At 39.6% G+C, this 17,500-nt stretch overlaps 2 protein-coding genes across 2 annotated transcripts in view; one reads left to right on the top strand and one right to left on the bottom strand.

Annotated features, from left to right (window-relative positions):
• The window catches only part of mRpL10 (mitochondrial ribosomal protein L10), a gene marked incomplete at its 5' end in the record, with an annotated part of 7,317 nt that extends 1,990 nt beyond the window's left edge, over nucleotides 1-5,327 (top strand). The window contains 2 exon segments of the mRNA XM_070136004.1: nucleotides 4,764-4,952; nucleotides 5,101-5,327. Of these exon segments, the coding sequence (XP_069992105.1) occupies nucleotides 4,764-4,952; nucleotides 5,101-5,172 (261 nt within the window).
• A 9,509-nt stretch (nucleotides 5,328-14,836) lies between these two features.
• LOC113803550 (uncharacterized) overlaps nucleotides 14,837-17,500 on the bottom strand; it is a gene marked incomplete in the record, with an annotated part of 70,031 nt that continues 67,367 nt past the window's right edge. The window contains 1 exon segment of the mRNA XM_070136227.1: nucleotides 14,837-17,500. This exon segment is cut by the window's right edge and continues 179 nt beyond it.

Below are 17,500 nucleotides of genomic sequence, written 5' to 3'. Positions count from 1 at the left end.
CCCTCTCATACCCATTTTCTTTGATAATTGTCAATATTAGCAGATTGCAAGGGAGAACAAGTGTAAAGTTTATGATTAGCCATTTGCACCCATTATCTTTACTAAGAAGTGCATAAAATCATGCAGACGCCTATGTGTTGTGGGATATTTGCCAATTTATGGTGCCTAAGACTTACGGTAACGTCTAAACATATTCATTTTTATCGGGAACGCACGAAACGGATGCGATAGCTTTTTGAACGCCAGACGAAGACTACGCATACAACCGAGCTCAAAATTCCATATAGTTTTTATTTCAGAGCAGGTATTACTGAGTACTATCATCTTCAACATGAAATAATCTGTATCTCGCTTATACATCCGAAGTTTAAAAATCCGACATTTAGGTAACATTCGTATTGAATTGGTCTTTACAACGGTAACTGCCAATTTCAAATCAATTCAAATTGCCCCCTGCTGTGATGTACCGACCGTTGAGCGAAATGTAACGGAAATATTTCAATCCTTCCTTATAAGGCTATTTTTAAACATTAGTGCTTCGTATGTGATATACGTATATATTACCACGTAAACTAAAACATATTACCAGGGAGTCTCGATCAAAGCATATTTCGTGTGTAAAAGGACACAAAACATACATTTTTTTTTAGATATATTTCACAAAATATTTCGTCATAAATCACGGTGATATAATTTTTTTCTGATATTGGTATAAAAGTGTTCCTTGAACATTCACGAACTCATATCTATGCGCAATGTCATAATTAAATGCCTTATGCACGATTGCCGCAAGCAAAAGTCCACATAGGTGTACCTGGGCGCTCAATAGCGACGTACCTCTCCGGGTGCTGAGGGACTCGCACGCCGGCTGCAAGACAACGAGCCATAGCAGGCGGTTAATACTCGTTTGGTAGTTTCCTCATCCATGTACCTATACTATACGCTAACTAACTCAATTTAACCCCCTCCTCCCCCCTCTCTCCGGGACGGTCCCCTTAACACTCTGGAAATACTGATATTGTTATTAGTGGTGGGACAATTATTTTTCTTAGTAATGGATTTTTTTTCGTTCTTTCTTACTTGTTTTTTTTCTCTCTCTCTCTCTTTCTCTCTCTCTTTTCTTTTTTTTCTTTCTTTCTTTCTTTTTCCTTTTTTCTTTATTCTTTTTCTTTTTCCTTTTTTCTTTATTCTTTTTCTTCTTTCTTTCTTTCTTTATGATTGTTAGATATCAGGAATAATTACATTCTTTAAAGTTTGATTTTGTATTTTACAAGCATGCATTAAGATACTTTGTATGGCCAGTCAACACCATTGAACAAATTTGTGTTTTTTTATATGTCATATGGATAGCTGAAACTGTTATTGAAAAATATCTAACACAGACTATCAGTTAGAACAAGTAACCAGTGTTGCCAGGTTTGTTATTTTTATTTCAGTTTGTCATTTATTAGAGTTAAAAAAGAAAAAAAGAAAAAAATGGAATGTTAACCTCTCATTGATGGTTATGGGTATAGCTGTCATGACATAAAAGTCTATGGCATGTGTGCACATCATACTCACGACAGGCTGGCCATTTGTACACAGCTAACCTTAACCACAAAGTCTAGACTTGTTTAATATTACATCACAAATAAATCAGGCCCCATCATTGTAGCATTAAACCTTATTTTGTCATTATATTTGGTATCAATGGTCTATGAATATATTGTCAGCAATTATAATTAGAAGTCCAGTTCAGTTCCATCCATATTTTCATCAAATTATAATACCTTATATGATATATAGATTTTTATTAGTGTATATGTTTTTTTCTCTTATTCACATAGGCTTGCATTATATAGGTTTCAGAGGCTTTTTCAGTACGATACAGGTCTTCCCCTTTCCATTTCTTTCTCTTCCTCAACCTCATATACTATCCACTTCCTAAGGTGTGAGAGCCATGTTGAAAAGATGTGGGATGACTGTGCCAGTCATGAACGGCCAGGGGAAGCTATGGGCACAGTATTCCCTTGTTTTTCTGTCAAGCCCTTACCCCTCAAGGCGATCCTGTGAGGGGGACTGTTTCTCTCATCCACATACTCCAGGATTACCATAGCCAGTAATGAAGATTTTGCACCTTTATTAAGGGCATTGAGGCTTGCCTCTTTATCAACTAGCCCTACAGATTTTAATTCTCCTGATTCCTCGATTCCCACCTTGTCACAGTTACATCCAAATCCCAAGCTAAAGCATTATCAACCCTAGCTGACTTCAATGGCAAATCCATTCCTGCCCAACCTCATCCTTCCCTCAATACTTGTACCAGAATTGTCTCCATCTCCCCAATAAACTGCCTTGTCTATGACAAGGTTTGGTCAGATTGTAGAGAAGTCCTACTTGCTTGCTTTATAGACTATGATGCAGTATCATTACAGTGCTACACCATTCCCCCTAGAGGCTGTTGTAAATCCTCCACCAATATTGCTAAGGTTACTTTCCGTAGACATTACCTCTCCCTTTATGTTTCTGGAGGGTACCTCCCTGTCTGACCATATCAGTCTCCTCCCTGTCAATATCAGAATTGTTGGCATCTAGGCCACCTTTCCAAGCACTGCCACTCTGCAGCCCAGTGCCCTCTGTACCTAACCTGAACATGATCAATGAAACTGTTCTGCACAGTCACGCACATGTGCCAATTGTGATGGCTTCCGTGATGTATCTTATAGTGCTTGCCATACCTGTAAGTTTGAGCCTGAGGTGACAAATTTCAAATTCAATCTTTGGCTCACATTACATGAGGCCAGACAGGAAGCACACAAATGAGGTTTTTCACTTTCTCCCTACTCAAATGCTGTCCTTTGCTTTGCTCCGCCCCCTCCTTCTCCATCTATTTATACATTTTCCCCCAGAATCTCTTCCTCATCCCACTTATACCTTCTCCCTCTCCCAGTCATATTCTTTCACCATTCTAAATCCAGACACCCCAATCTCCACCACTATTCCAGACACTCCAGTCTCTACTACCTTAGTACCTATCCCTTTTTTGTCCATCCCATCTTCTCCTACTGCATCCTCTCCAATATCTACCTTTCCATCTGCTCCTTAAACATCTCTCCCCTCTTCTCCCCCTCATAAGAAAACCTTTGTTTCTCAGACCTTCCTAACCAGCTCCATTCCAGAGACTCTAGAAGTCATCCAAAACTATTAAATATCTTTGCAGGTTATTCAATCTCAAAAAAACACCCCTCCCTCAACCCCATCTCCTACACAACTGCCTCCATTTCCTATATCCCCTTCCCTTGTTACAACTCATCAACCTTATTGCCCTCCCCATCACAACACTACATCATTCTTTACCACCCCCTCTTCCTCTCATCCGCATCCTTCTACAATTCCCACCTCTAACCATTTTGAATATTCTATTTAGTCCAGCCAAATGGGACAGATTTTTTGGGGATTCATACAGCCCCGTAGCCTTTACTTTGACAATACCCTACTTTTCCAACAATGCCTTCTAAAACAAGTAAGCAAAGTCTCCTTCCGCACCCATCCTGTTCATTCACGCCTTGTCACAGTTCTACGTTAATATTGCCAAGATTACCCCCAATAGACATGACCTTCCCCATAAGGTTTATATCAGAGGAGAATTGTACCAATGGTACATATCGACCTCTGGTGCAGGGTTTGCAGTTGTCTTCCCAACCTACACATTCAAATATACCCTACCTCCTGAATCCAGTGTTATTACTAATAAACAGTGCACAATCATTTTCTCCTTAAAACATATATACTCTCTCTCTTCCTCCTCTTTCACTATTTTTACTGATTCTCGTAACTCACTATCTCTCATAAAGTCTGCACGCTTAACCAACCCCCTTGTCTGTAAAATTCAGGACCAGTAGTTCTACTTGTCTCCACACTATACTCTCTCAGATTTTGCTGGGTGCCCAGCCATGTCAGAACTTTCAGTCAATGAATAGGGAGATACCATAGTGCACTCAGCCACTGTGTTCACACCACGCAATTCCAGTCTCTCATGTATTCAAGCCATGGATTATTACCCTTACTTTAAAACTTTCCTTTATGCTTGATGGCAAACCTTGTCAGGTCAGGTCACCAATAAATTACATACAGTAAAATCATCAATCTCCTCCTGGTCAACTTCTTTTCACAAAAACAGACACTGGGAGACGGCTCTTGCCCATTTGTCTATCGGCCATACTTACCTTACGCACTCCTACCATATGTCACAATCTGACTCGCCCCTATGTTCCTTATGTAGAGTTCCCATTTCAGTCTCACACTTCCTGTTATCTTGTCCACGATATCAACAACCCATACTGCTTCTTTTATTCACCTATCTTCCCTACACCAACCTCCCAACCTATCAGACATCCTGGTAGAATCCCATACATTCTGCATTGAAAATCTATTCCCCTTCCTCAGACACATACATATCCTTCACTTGATTTAATCCTCTACTGTTTATTCCTAACTTAACCCAGTCACTCACCCCCTCCACCTCTACCTCTCTATATACACCCTTCCAATACCATCCTACTACAGTACAGCTGCTGACATATAACACTTAAGCAATAACACACCCCCATCTCTACCCTTCCCAATACTGTACTATAGTGCTACATGACCTTCGATGTCTAGCACATTAATTTAGCTTCTAACCATTAACTTAAACTTCTAAACTTTAAAAAAACAAAGAAGTCGGTATACACAGAGAAAGAATAGTCATATTTTTATATTACATATTACCTTCCTTCACACAGCTACTAAAACTTGAAAAGAAGCTGGTAGGTTTGGTTCTGCTAGCTGGTGTTGTTGAAGGCCGGCTTATGAGTTTGGCAGACATGAAACGTTATGCTGCCCTTCCGTCTCTGGATGGTGCCAGGGGCCAGCTGCTGTCCATCCTCAGTGCTCCTGCTCAGAAACTTTCACAGAATATGACATCTCACCAGGTATGTGGCTTGGAAATATACAGATATGCAGAGTTATGAATCAGTTGACTTATTTGTCCAATTATATATGCCACAAGTAAATAGGAATTGTTGTTGTTTTTTTTACTAGGACTAGGACACTTTTATTTATAACATTGCCATATTTCAGAGAGAATTGTCATCAGCTCTTGAACGATATATATCAGATCAGACTCCATCACCACAAGCAGAAGAAAAATGAGTGAGCAGAATAATACTTATGATAATATAGCTATGTAAATAGCCCTTGAAAGTGAAGTAATATCATAACTTGCTTGTTTCTCCTCTTTCTGTACATGATGTATTATAGCTGTTTAATAAAAAAGATGTGAAAGTAAATTATGCTTCACAGAAAAATAACTGTTTTTAGCATCAGAATCCTTTTCTTTTGCTTCACTCGTTATGAGTCAAAACAGGAGGACAGAAGCTTCCATCTTCTTTACCAAAACTCCATCTTATTCATGTTTTGCTATTTCTTTTTGTAATCTTTCTACCTGCAGTCCTGTTAATTTTTGTTAGAAAACAGAGGTAATGAGAGGAGCATGTAGGGCATCACTTCCTTGATGTATAAAGTGGTTGCGATCCTGATTGTAATTCTTATTAACTGTACACCCCCCAATCCTTTGCCCATTGTTGTTATGGGGGTGCTTAGGAGATGGAGACCGAGGACCAGTGCAGGGATCTCCCCTGCCTAGGTCTCAGCCCTCGACTCAACTAATTTTGCATGGTCTTTTCTTCCTCCATCTCTTTTGTTTCCGTCCCTTCTCCAATCCCTTCTACTATCTATTTCCTAAGGTGTAAGTCCTAAACGTCCTGAGGGAGCTATGCGCAAGGTATTCCCATGTTTTATTGTTTAACCTTTACCTCTAATAAGGAGTATCTCCCAGGGGTAGGATGTTTTATTTCCTCGCAATATAGGTAAGGCTTCCAGTCATTGCCAGTAATGAAGACATAATACCCATATTTGAGGCAATGAGGCTTACCCTTTCATCAAATAGCCCCACCAACGTAAACTCTCCCTGCTCCCTGACCCCAGGTTCTCCTTTGACCATGACTCTGGACCAATGCCAAGTACGACCCACTCCTCAATGCCTACTATTGCATTACTCAACCAAGTAGAGACTCTTACTCTCACAACTTCCTCAACCTCATCACCTCTACCCCCACAGCCTTCATCAAACACCCCATACTCCTTTATTACTACCTTACAGCCTTATTCCCTCCATCTCTCCATAATACTATCCCCCTCAACAATACTCCCTCTTCCACACGTCCCCATCCTCTCTACCACCCACAACTCTACGAATATCTTAAATACTCTAGCCTGGGGCTAAATGGGACTGATTTTTCGTGATCCCCTCTACAGCTCCTTACTCCCAGGCACTACTCTCCTCTTTCAACAATGCCTCCAAAAGGAAGAGGGCAGGAGTCCATTTCTGTATCCGACCCGATCGGCTCCCGTCCTTGCACAGTTACATCAGAAACCGAAGCCATAGCATTATCAAATCTAACTGATTCCCTCTGGCAACCCTATTCCTGCCGAACCTCATCATCCAAATCTTGGATACTTGTACCAGAACTGTGTCTATGGCCCCAGCAAACTGCCCTATGGATATTGATTGGTCAGATTGTAGAGAATACCACTCGCCTGCCTTAAAAACCGCTATGTAATATCAGTTCACAGGTACTCCATTCCTCCTAGAGGTTATTGAAAGAAATCCACCAACATTGCCAAAATTACTTTCCATACACATGACCTTCCCTTCCATATCTACATCAGTGGACAATCCCTCCCTGTTCGACCTCCTCCCCATCAATGTCAGTACTGTTGGCTCTTTTGGACATCCTGCCAAACACTGTGCTCCACAGACCGACACGCCCTATGTGCGTTAACCTGTCATGTCCAATCAAACTGCCCTGCACTAAACACGCACACATGTGCTAACCGCGGCAGCCCCTATAATATATTATATAGAGTTTGAGTCTGAGGTAGCAACTCTGGTACAAAAATGGTCTCACTCTACGTGAAGCCAGACAGGAAGCCAACAAGGCGCCTTCTCATACTCCCTGTTCTATTAATGTCGCTTGCTCTGTTCCTCCCCCCTCCACCTCAAGATCTCTTTACACCCTCCCCTATACCTACTTACTTCCCCCACTTCCCCACTTCTACATTCTACCTTTCCCAGTCAAATTCTTTTGCCACTCTAAATCCAGACACTTAATTTTAACTTAGCCCTAACACCTTCCAAGCCCTCTTCCCTCCCGCATTACCCGCAGCAGACAGACTAAACTTCTTATACCCCATCTTCCCCTACCGCACACTCGCCTCCACCTATTTCTTGACTCTGTTCCTTAGATAATTGTCTCTCTTCTTTCCCCTCCTCATAAAAATCCTTTGTCTCACAAAACTCAACCAACTCCACTGCAGAATCTATGGAAGATATTCAAAGCCAAGTATGCTTGAGACACAAAATTCCACCTCATGTTCCCTCCACACTCAAAGTGACTGCCGATATCCATCCTCCTCCTACTTATATTCCCCCTACACCCCTTTGTTCTACTTCCTCTCAACACAACCTAACCCACTCAATTCCATCTACCACCGATATTCATCCTCCTGATATCCATCTTCCTGATACTACCAATATCCATCCTTCTCCTACTCATATTCCCTTACACTCCTCCCTCCTACTCCCTCCCATCACAACCTATAATCCTCAACTCCAACTTCTGCCAATATCCATCCTCCCAACACCCATCCTCCTCCTACACATATTCCCCATACACCACTTCCTCTTACTCCCTCCCAACACAACCCACCCCCTCAACTCCAACTACACGTCATTTCCACTACCTCTTGGATAGACACGTGAATCCCTTATGTAAATCCCTTACCTAGATCCATCATAGCCCATTCACAAAAGCAACTCCTTTACAAAAATTTACCCTTTTGAGATTACTCTCAGCTAGGTTGACACATAGCAACTATCACTGCCGCTTCTACCTCCTACCCTTTTAAACCATATTTTCCTATATGCTATACGACATTAAACGATGGTCTAGCCATCTACTTTGTTCATTTTTAACTTTTTGAATCCATTAACCATTAACCTGTACATTTAAATCTCCTTTCCTTTCTTCCCAGCTCAATTGGCACATATTCTGTGGCTCCATACCATTCCCAACTTCACTGATTCCAATAAACAATATTTTTCTTCCTAAATCCTAAACACCAATCTTACCTAGTGAAAACATGCCCTAGTTTCATTGTGTCCTAAAGAAATATGACCATATCACTGGCTTAACTGACAGTTTTGAGATCAAGAAGGATCAACTTCCATCATTACACCTTTCACATATTGTAGAGATCATAAGCTTGTACAGTGGGCAGTAATTAGCATTAAAGGGGGATCCAAGCTTCCTCATTCATAAAGTTAGCACTTGACTGTATGACAACCCAGATTGTCAGGTCATGTGTCATAGTGAATTATATTAAAAATAATCACAAGTTATTTCAGAAAGGCTACATTATGCACCCGTCTACTGGGGAAGGAGCAAAAATAACATGACTCCATACATTAATAAAAGAAAAATATTTGTATTATATGTATACTGTAAATTCTCCCTTTTGTGTGTTTAAACTTACAAACCTAGGATTGGATAATTCAATGACAGAATATCCAGATTTAGTGCATCGAACATTTATTCTTTGTGTCAGGACAATCTACCATCAAGGAAAGTTAGGCAAATGAGGGTAGAGGTGTCCGACACTCTTAGAAGATAGTGTTAGAAGCACAGAGTGACTGAACCCCTGCTACATGAATCCGCAGGCCATCAGGGTAGCTGGAAAGGTAACAAAATTCGGAATCTATGGCAAAAGAACTGCCTACTTTGACATATAGAGAAGAAATGGACAACTGCCAGTCCAGACGGTGGTGGGGTGTGGTCTACAGAGTCATGAAAAAGTACAAAAACCCTGAGCTAGATTAAGCTCGATCAGATGTAACAAGCCAAATCATGGCAAAATATGTCAAATATAAAACAATGTGTATTAGAAGTGACAAACGGCACATGTTTTCATCGGTGACAGGACCCCAAAAAACTAGAACATAAAAAGTCAAGCTAGATCAGCTTATGGACTACCAACCTCCAAGACGAACTTCAAAATGATACCGTGATGAGGAGACAAGAAAGGGACTTATCAGGAGTTTTTGCTGAAGTTGCTGGTCCAATTATTTACTTATTTTATTTATTTTTGCCCTGTCTACAAATCTAGAGAAAACTGAATACCAAGCATTCTCAATGATTTTTACAGTCACTTCATCCAAATGGCTAGATCATTAAGGATTTTAGGCGGTGTCGTGGTCCAAGTGCCCGACTATCCGCAACAGTGAATAACCTCCTGCCCAAAAGAAGTTAGGGAGGTTATATCTGCAACCTGTCCTATTTTATATATTTAAAAAATCAGCCGCGTCAATAGCTAAGGTCATTAGCAGCGTTTACAAAATATAGCAAGCAATAGGGCGAGGTTTGGGGGGGACGAAACCCCCAGGTAAGGAAAGGTTATACTTCACTATGCCAAGGTATTATGGCAAAAAAAAAAACATAAAGAATTAACATTTAGTACAAAATATGTTAGATGTAGGTTAGAAATGTGAAAAAGGGTTTAAGAGGAAATATCAAACGGAGTACGAAAAGCCATTCAGGACTGACAGAGCCAGTCTTTTCATCCTTTCAAGCATGGCTCTAACGCTTTAGGATATGGGTAGAACAAGGGAATTAAGAAGAGAGAAAAAGAAAGAAGGAAAAGTCCATACAGAATTAGTTGAGGCGAGGAGAGGCTAAGGCCCAAGGTGGGGGTGATCCTGTCTCCTTAACCCCCCACAACAATAACAGGCATGGAATTGAAGGGGCGCCACTGTCCTAATATATTCTTCACTGCCCTCACATACTACTCTGCCTCTACCGACTTCCTAATTCAGCACCACAGTTATTGTCCTGAACTATTGTCTACAGTTCTACAAATGCAACCCCTGGCTTTCTTTTATACTTCTCTGGCAATACCCCAAATGGTTAATGGTTGAAACAGATAAATGTGACTTAGACATCGAAGGTCATATAGCAATATGTGTAAAGTATTGTGAGTGAAATGGGCCACAGGAGTAAACAATTAGTATAAAGAGAGTGTACAAATAGATGTAAATCAGGCATTAATAAAGGAAAGGGTTAAGGGTATAGAGGGATTGGATGAGAATGGGGTGTATCTGTTGTTGTGGAAGCTATAGTAGCATTGCTTTAAGGAAAAACTGTTAAGAGCTGTTATGAAATAACGGGTAATCTGACGGGTAGAGATAGCTGATGGAGAAGTAGCAGAAGAGTCTGGGGATGAGGTAAGGGGACTAGGGAAGGATGTGAAGTATCAGGGAAAGTATCCAGAGGAGGCTACTGCCGTTGCGAGCAGAAGGGATTCACGTGAGTATCCAGGTAAGTAAGGATAATGAGAGGAACGAAAAAAAAATGGGTGTACATGGAGGAGAGGGATTGTGTTTGTTGGGAAAGAGTAGGAAGGAAGTAGAGGGTAGGGGTACTTGCGGGTATCGGAAGTGGTTGAAAATGGAGTATCTGGATTTAGAATGGAAAATGAATGGCTGGGGGATAGGGAGAGTAAGAAAGGTGGGATGGTTCAAATTAGAGGGAAGAGATCTTCGGGGTGATGCAGAAACATCTTGGAATAGGTAAAGAGAGAAAAACCTCTTCCCTTGAGCTTCTCTCGTCTAACCCTCACGTAGAGTGAGGCCTAGTTTAACTCTGAGAACTGCTAACTCACATTCGAGTTTATAGGAGCAGGGCATCTTATAAAATACATTATGGGAGTCACTACAATTGGCACATGTATGTATGTGACTGAGCAGGGAAATTTAAGGACAATAAGGATGAAGAGTCGTAATACTAGAAGAGGGGGTAGGCATTGAAGAGGACTGTGCAGTAGGAGATGGAGAAGAAAATATTGGGAGAGAGGGAAAGGAGGCGCATTCTGGAGGTTGAGTAATAACCTGGGTGGGGTGGTTGAGAATGGATAGAGTTGTCAGTAAACATCGAAAATGGGGTAATTAGTATCAGTGGTCGGAGCCCGTGGTCAAAGGAGGGGCAGGGGTCGGAAATCCATCATAATCAAAATCAGATAGCTAGTTGATGGATTAAGCCTTAACGCCCTTAATAAGGGGTAAAGAGTTTTCATTATTGGCCAGGGTGAGCCCTGAATAAAATGGGGAAAAGAAACGGTCTACCCCTCTGGTTCCCCCATATGGAGTAAGTTAAGGGCTAAATAATTAACCAAGGGAATACCGTGCCCATGGCTCGAAAGACGTTCATGACTTTCAACATAAAAGCTAGCCTTTCATCTTTTTAGCACAGCTCTCAGTTGAGGTGAGGGCTGAAGTCTTATGTAGGGGTAATCCCTACAATGGGCTAAAGTATCCGTCTCCTAAGCCCCCCCACGACATAAAACGAGCAAGGTATTTGGAGGGGTAATACTCTAAACGAAAATCAAATATATAAAGTGCTCTTTCCAGACATGCAGTAATGTTATTGCTTGCAGATCACATCTTATAGCGCTTGCTTATACTACTTTTTCCCCATCATTGCAGCTGTCCATGTTGCACTTCATTAGGAAAGAATATGGTAACAATACACTTCTATTGCTTATGAAGCCTCTTTTTTCCCATGCGCTTATAATCATCAAAATCAGCTGATGTCTAGTCCTAAACATTTTTTTTCCTGTTACCAGCCATCTTTTTTTTAACTAATTCTTCTCTTCCCACTCTTTACCTCCATTTCTTTAGTTTTCACAATTTCTAATACAGGTGGTTTTCATCTTTTCTCATCCTTCATTTATTTTTTCTAATTACGACATGCATCTACATGCATCGATAAGGATATATTTTAATTATCACAAATTTGCAATATAATGCTTCAACAGAATATCATAATTGAATTCCTGCCATGAATGATAATCTGGTTAAGAGTTAAAAAGCAAAAATAAATGTGCTAGACATCTAAGGTTAAATAGCACTATAGGAAAGTATATTAAAGGAGTAGAAGGAAGAGTGGATATCGGTATTAAGAAGGGGTTGAGGGGGATGGGTAGTGTTGGGAGGAAGTAGATGGAAGGGGTGAAGGGGGTTATATGAGTAGGAGGGATGGATAATTCAATTGGTAATAGACGGAGTTAAGGGGAAATAGGCTGTGTTGGGAGGAAGTAGGAGAATATGAGTAGCAGGAAGATGGATATCGGTATTAGACGGAGTTGAGGGGGGTTAGGTTGTGCTGGAGGGTACAGTAGGATGAAGGGGTGCTTAGGGGGAATGTGAGTAGGAGGGGAGATGGATATCTGCAGTCACTTTGAGTGTGGAGGGAGCATAAGTTGTGGAAATATGTGTCTCAAGCATATAGCTTTGAATATCTTCTCCATGGTCTCTCCAGTGGGAGTTGGTTGAAAGAGTTTTGTGTGAAACAATGGTTTTCTTATGAGGGAGAGGGAAGAGGAGACTGGTGTCTGAGGTATAAAGGTAAAGGTAGGTGGAGTTGAGTGCATGGTAGGAGAAGAAGGGGTGAAACGTTTAGTCTGTCTGGATTGCGGGTAGTGCGGGAGAGGGAGAGGGGACGATTTGGGCTTGTAGCTAGAGATTGGGAGTGCCTGGATTTAGCGTGGCAAAAGAATTTTGACTAGGGGAAGGTAGGAGGTAGAAGTAGAAGTGGGGAAGTAAGTAGGTATAGGGGAGGGATTGTAGGGACATCCTGGGTTAGGAGGGGGAGGGACAGAGCGAGCAACATTAATAGGGAGTATGGAGTATGAGAGAAGCCTTGTTGGCGTGCTTCCTGTCTTGCTTCACGTAGGGAGTGAGACCATGTTTATATCGGAGAGGAGTACTACATCAGACACGAACTTGTAAATGGGACAGCCTGCCTCTATAAAATACATTATGGGGGCCGCCACAGTTAGCACATGTGCCAAGTGTTTGTGCAGAGGCAATTTGATCGGTTATGACCCCGGGTTAAGGGCACACTAGGGGGTATCAGTCTGTGGAACGGCAGTTTTGCACGATGTCCAAAGCGCCAACAGTTTTCACATGGATGGGGAAGGGGGTTGGTATGGTTTGACTGGGAGGGATTGTCCACTGATGTAGATTACGGAAGGGTAAGAGTCATGTACGGAAAGTAAATTTGGCAATGTTGGTGAGTTTTCTTTCGGCTGTATCTCCATTTCCTCTTAGGAGAAATCAGGATTCTGCTCACAATCTGACCAATCGATGTCCACTATGGCAGTTTGCTTGGGAAATAGACTGTGTCTCCAAGTTCTGGTACAAGTATTAAGAGTTAGGGTTGGATGAAGGTTCTGCAGGAATGGGGATGCCAGAGAGATAAAGTTAGATTAGATTATGCCTATTAGCTTCAGTTTCAGATGTAACTGTAACGAGACGGAAACAATCAGGTCGGAGTACGGAAGGAGGACGCTGCCCACTTCTGCCCAAGTAAGGAGCTGTAGGGGCGAGGGGGGCCACAATAAATCGGTCCTGAACATTTGCTTGGGCTCAAATAGATTATTTAAATACTGGTAGAGTTGTCGGAGGTAGAAGGATGGGGACACGTGTGGAAGAGGGGATTATAATCATCAAAATCAGCTGATGTCAGTCCTAAACATATTTTCTTCCTGTTACCAGCCATCTTTTTTTTAACTAATTTTCTCTTCCCACTCTTTACCTCCATTATGGTGAGATGTGAGAATAAGGCCTGTAAGGTAGTAAATAAGGGAAGATGAGGTGATTGGTGAAGAAGGTTGTGTGGGGGGTAGAGGTGACTAAAGTTGAGGAAGTTGGGAGAGTAAGTCTTGATTCTTGGGTGGGGTAATGCACTAGTAGGCATTGAGGAGTGGGTAGCAGTTGGTTGTAGTGTTCAGAGTCGTGGGTCAAAGGAGAGCCCTAGGGTCGGGGAGCCAGGAGAGTTTGAATTGGTGGGGCTATTTGATGAAGGGGCAAGCCTCATTGCCTCTAATATAGGTATTAGCATCTTCATTACTGGCAATGGCAATGGGGAAGCCCTGGCTATGTTGGGGAAATAAACAGTACACCCCTAAACAACCAATACAGGGGAATGCCATGGCCATGGTTCCCCCAGGCCTTTCTAGGAATGGCACAAAGGCGAGCCTTTCATCCTTTTCAGCATGGCTCTTACACCGTTAGAGGTAGATAGTAGAAGGGATTGGAGAAGGGATGGAAACGAAAGAGCTGGAGAGGGAGAAAAGACCTCACATGAAGACAATAGGCAAATGGATTGGGGAAGGGGCCAGAATGATAAATGACAAATCAGTCTAATAGGTAAAGAAATGCTCCCATCTTAGCCTCGTGTTAGAAAGTACGTTTCTTTTGCTATTAACTTCCAGGTGATTAATGAGTGCTTGACTTTGCTAATTCATACTATTGAATTGATTATATCAATGAATATTACAAAAAAGAACGAATGGGTTTATATAGATTTCTTTTTTGCTATTAACTTCCCATGTGATTAATGATGCTTGACTTTTGCTAATTCATACTATTGAATTGATTATAGCAATGAATATTACAAAATAGAACGAATGGGTTTATATTTCCTTTCTATATTTTTACCTAATATTAGTTCTACTTCCAGCTCATTCATCACTATCCATTTCCTTACACTCTCTAGGATTGTTATGTAGCGAAAGATCTGGAGGCTAATTTAAAATAATTTTTAAACATTTACTTCTACATAAGTAATAAACCCAGTACAAAGGAAATTGGACTTGTTATGTAATCTTGTTATTTTTAAGGAGAAATAAGACAACTAAACAAAAATGACAATATATAGCACAAACCAACAAATAATATTACAAAGAAAATAAGATAATACTAACATTTCCATTGCATTTACAAACATTTACAAAATCAACAAGAATCAGCCTTTGCCAAATACATGGTTTAATTGCGTTAGGGTCAGGGCCTACAAACAGTGTATGTACTGATTGCTTTTTCTCTTTGGTACATCATTTAAACAGTGCAAACTTTTTTTCTCTTAGAAGGGGGGACCAATATACAAAAACCCTCAAGATGGAAATACCGTAACATGTCTGAATTTGCAAATACTTACTTATACAACAGCAAGTATTTCAATCATATATACATAAAAATGCATACATACAAAGAAAGGACCCCAATTCATCGAAAAAGCATATAATGTTAATCTGGTCTGAAAATATACCAAATCAAGAATCCTCTGTCTCTGAAAAAATACAAAAATAAAATGTAAATAATAAAATACTTTTTTTTTAGATACACTAAACCAATGAGCACATAATTCATTGACAAAGGATGATGAACCAACCGTAATCCAATATCACTAAGGATGAAATGTGCAGAAAATAATAATGTTAACACTTTGAACATTATATGAGGTGCCTCTGTCTTCCGTCTACTTGACTAACAGCAGACACTGGAACATAAGCAAAACACGGACACAGGTAACACACTGCAAAAACTAAATTCCATCACACTTTTAAATCTACCATAGGAACCACTATTTATACTTTCAGCAGCTTTTGTGGGATAGAACAAGTGACATGCACCTAGGGATATTCACGCAATAGGGAGACAAGGCACTTGCTTTGCAGCAAAAGATGGTAGTAGGATGGCTAAAGGATGGTTTAAATCACTTTGCAGAACACAATCCTAGATACCTTTCTCCATCTTGCAATCAACCTGAAGTATAAAGAATAACAGTAACGATGTAGTTTACTGAGAACACAGGAACCTTAATACAATTTATCTACATTTTTCTAGATCAGTAAGAAAATTACAAAATGTTTATCTGGATGACACACTACTGTGATATTTACAAATAACCTATAATACATTCTGTATATGTACATAGATATGGAATTTAACCATTTCAGAAGAAAAGAAAAAAAAAAAAAAAAAAATGCTGGGACACCGGTGATTTTAATGTAGAAATAATATATATGTTCAGCATTATTTTTTTCCTTTCTTTCTTTTCCCTTCTGAAAAATCGGAAATGCTACTCTTAGCATGGTATTAGCATAGATGATACAAGGGAACAAAAACTACAAAAGTTTTCCTATTCCTAAAATTATGATAAAATAATGATAATCAAAACAAGTACACTCCATAATGATCTGGGAAGTATCCCTTGGTGGAAATAGGTTATAGTCATGGAAATACTTTTTTGTATGTATGAGTGTACAAATTTACTCTTCTTTCTTTCTTTCTTTTTTACCAATAATGGTTCTTCTTGCCAAGTATAATCAAAAGAATGTTGTGCACCTATTTTACCATACTACCTTTCAATTAAAGTGTATCTGTAAGTTTTTATATTTACAACTTGAAGGTGGAAATACATGGAAAAATATATATACAGTGGTTACCAGTGTTATAAAATATATCCAGAGGTAGTTAAACATATTCATGGCTCACAGGAAAAGCTCTATGCTTCTTCTTTGATTCAATTTTACACCTGAATAAAGGCCATCTTTATTAACATTCAAGTAAAGTTGATGACCTCACATATCAAATACTTATTATTATGTCTGATAAGGAAACCTGCAATACACATTTGTAAATACACTTAACAGTATTTTATACATCTTAACAAATAAAGGAAAAAAAAAAAAAGAAAATTATAATATAATCACAATATTCACAATAACAAGCACTTCAAAAATATAATGGCTGTCATACTACTAAAAGAAAGGAAAAAACAATCATACAGTTATGTCATCACTAAAGTAATACCCATTTGCTATTATATATCTATTTCTGAGAAGAAAATTTCTCACACTTGCTTTTCTCTTCTTTGTATTCCATACTTATTCCTTTTGCTGTCACACAAAGGAAACTTCCTTTGAAATTGGATGATTTTTTTAAAGTAATGATGAAAATTGTAATACCAAAATCATTTCCATCAAAGCAGTGAATTAAAAAAAAAAACTGCCAACCATTGTCATTATATTTGTACCCTATTTAACAATGGATCCTCCTGAATCTTAAGAGGCTGTCAAAGATGACCCAGTAGCCTTTCCTCACTTTACCCTTTTTTGGTAGCTTAAATGCAATTCTTCATATGATACCTGTTTATATCAAAGTTGAAAGATAGTAAAATCTTTATCTCAGAGAATCTATCTAAATCAAAATATTTCCAGTCTCATGATAAGTAATTAAAAGCTCAGAATCTTAAGAACCAACACCAGCCATCACAAAGCAGTATAAATCCCAACACCTAAAAATAAAAATAAAATAAAAAATAAAAAAAATATGAGAAAGTGTAAGAATTCAATGAGAGTTAAAGTAAAGAAGTATATAATGAAAGAAAAGAAATCAAGAAAAGAAAATTAATCAATAAAGTATATTATAGCAACATACAGGCAAACCCCACTCCCAAAAAGCTTTTAACTTGGCACCACAAAAAGATTTCCCATGCTCACTGTTTCCTATTTCAGTCCT

This window comes from Penaeus vannamei, chromosome 21 (genome assembly GCF_042767895.1).
Source record: "Penaeus vannamei isolate JL-2024 chromosome 21, ASM4276789v1, whole genome shotgun sequence".
NCBI classification, from domain to species: Eukaryota; Metazoa; Arthropoda; class Malacostraca; order Decapoda; family Penaeidae; genus Penaeus; species Penaeus vannamei.
The sequence above is the reverse complement of the archived record's forward strand: the minus strand, read 5'-3'. Positions and strand labels throughout refer to the sequence as shown.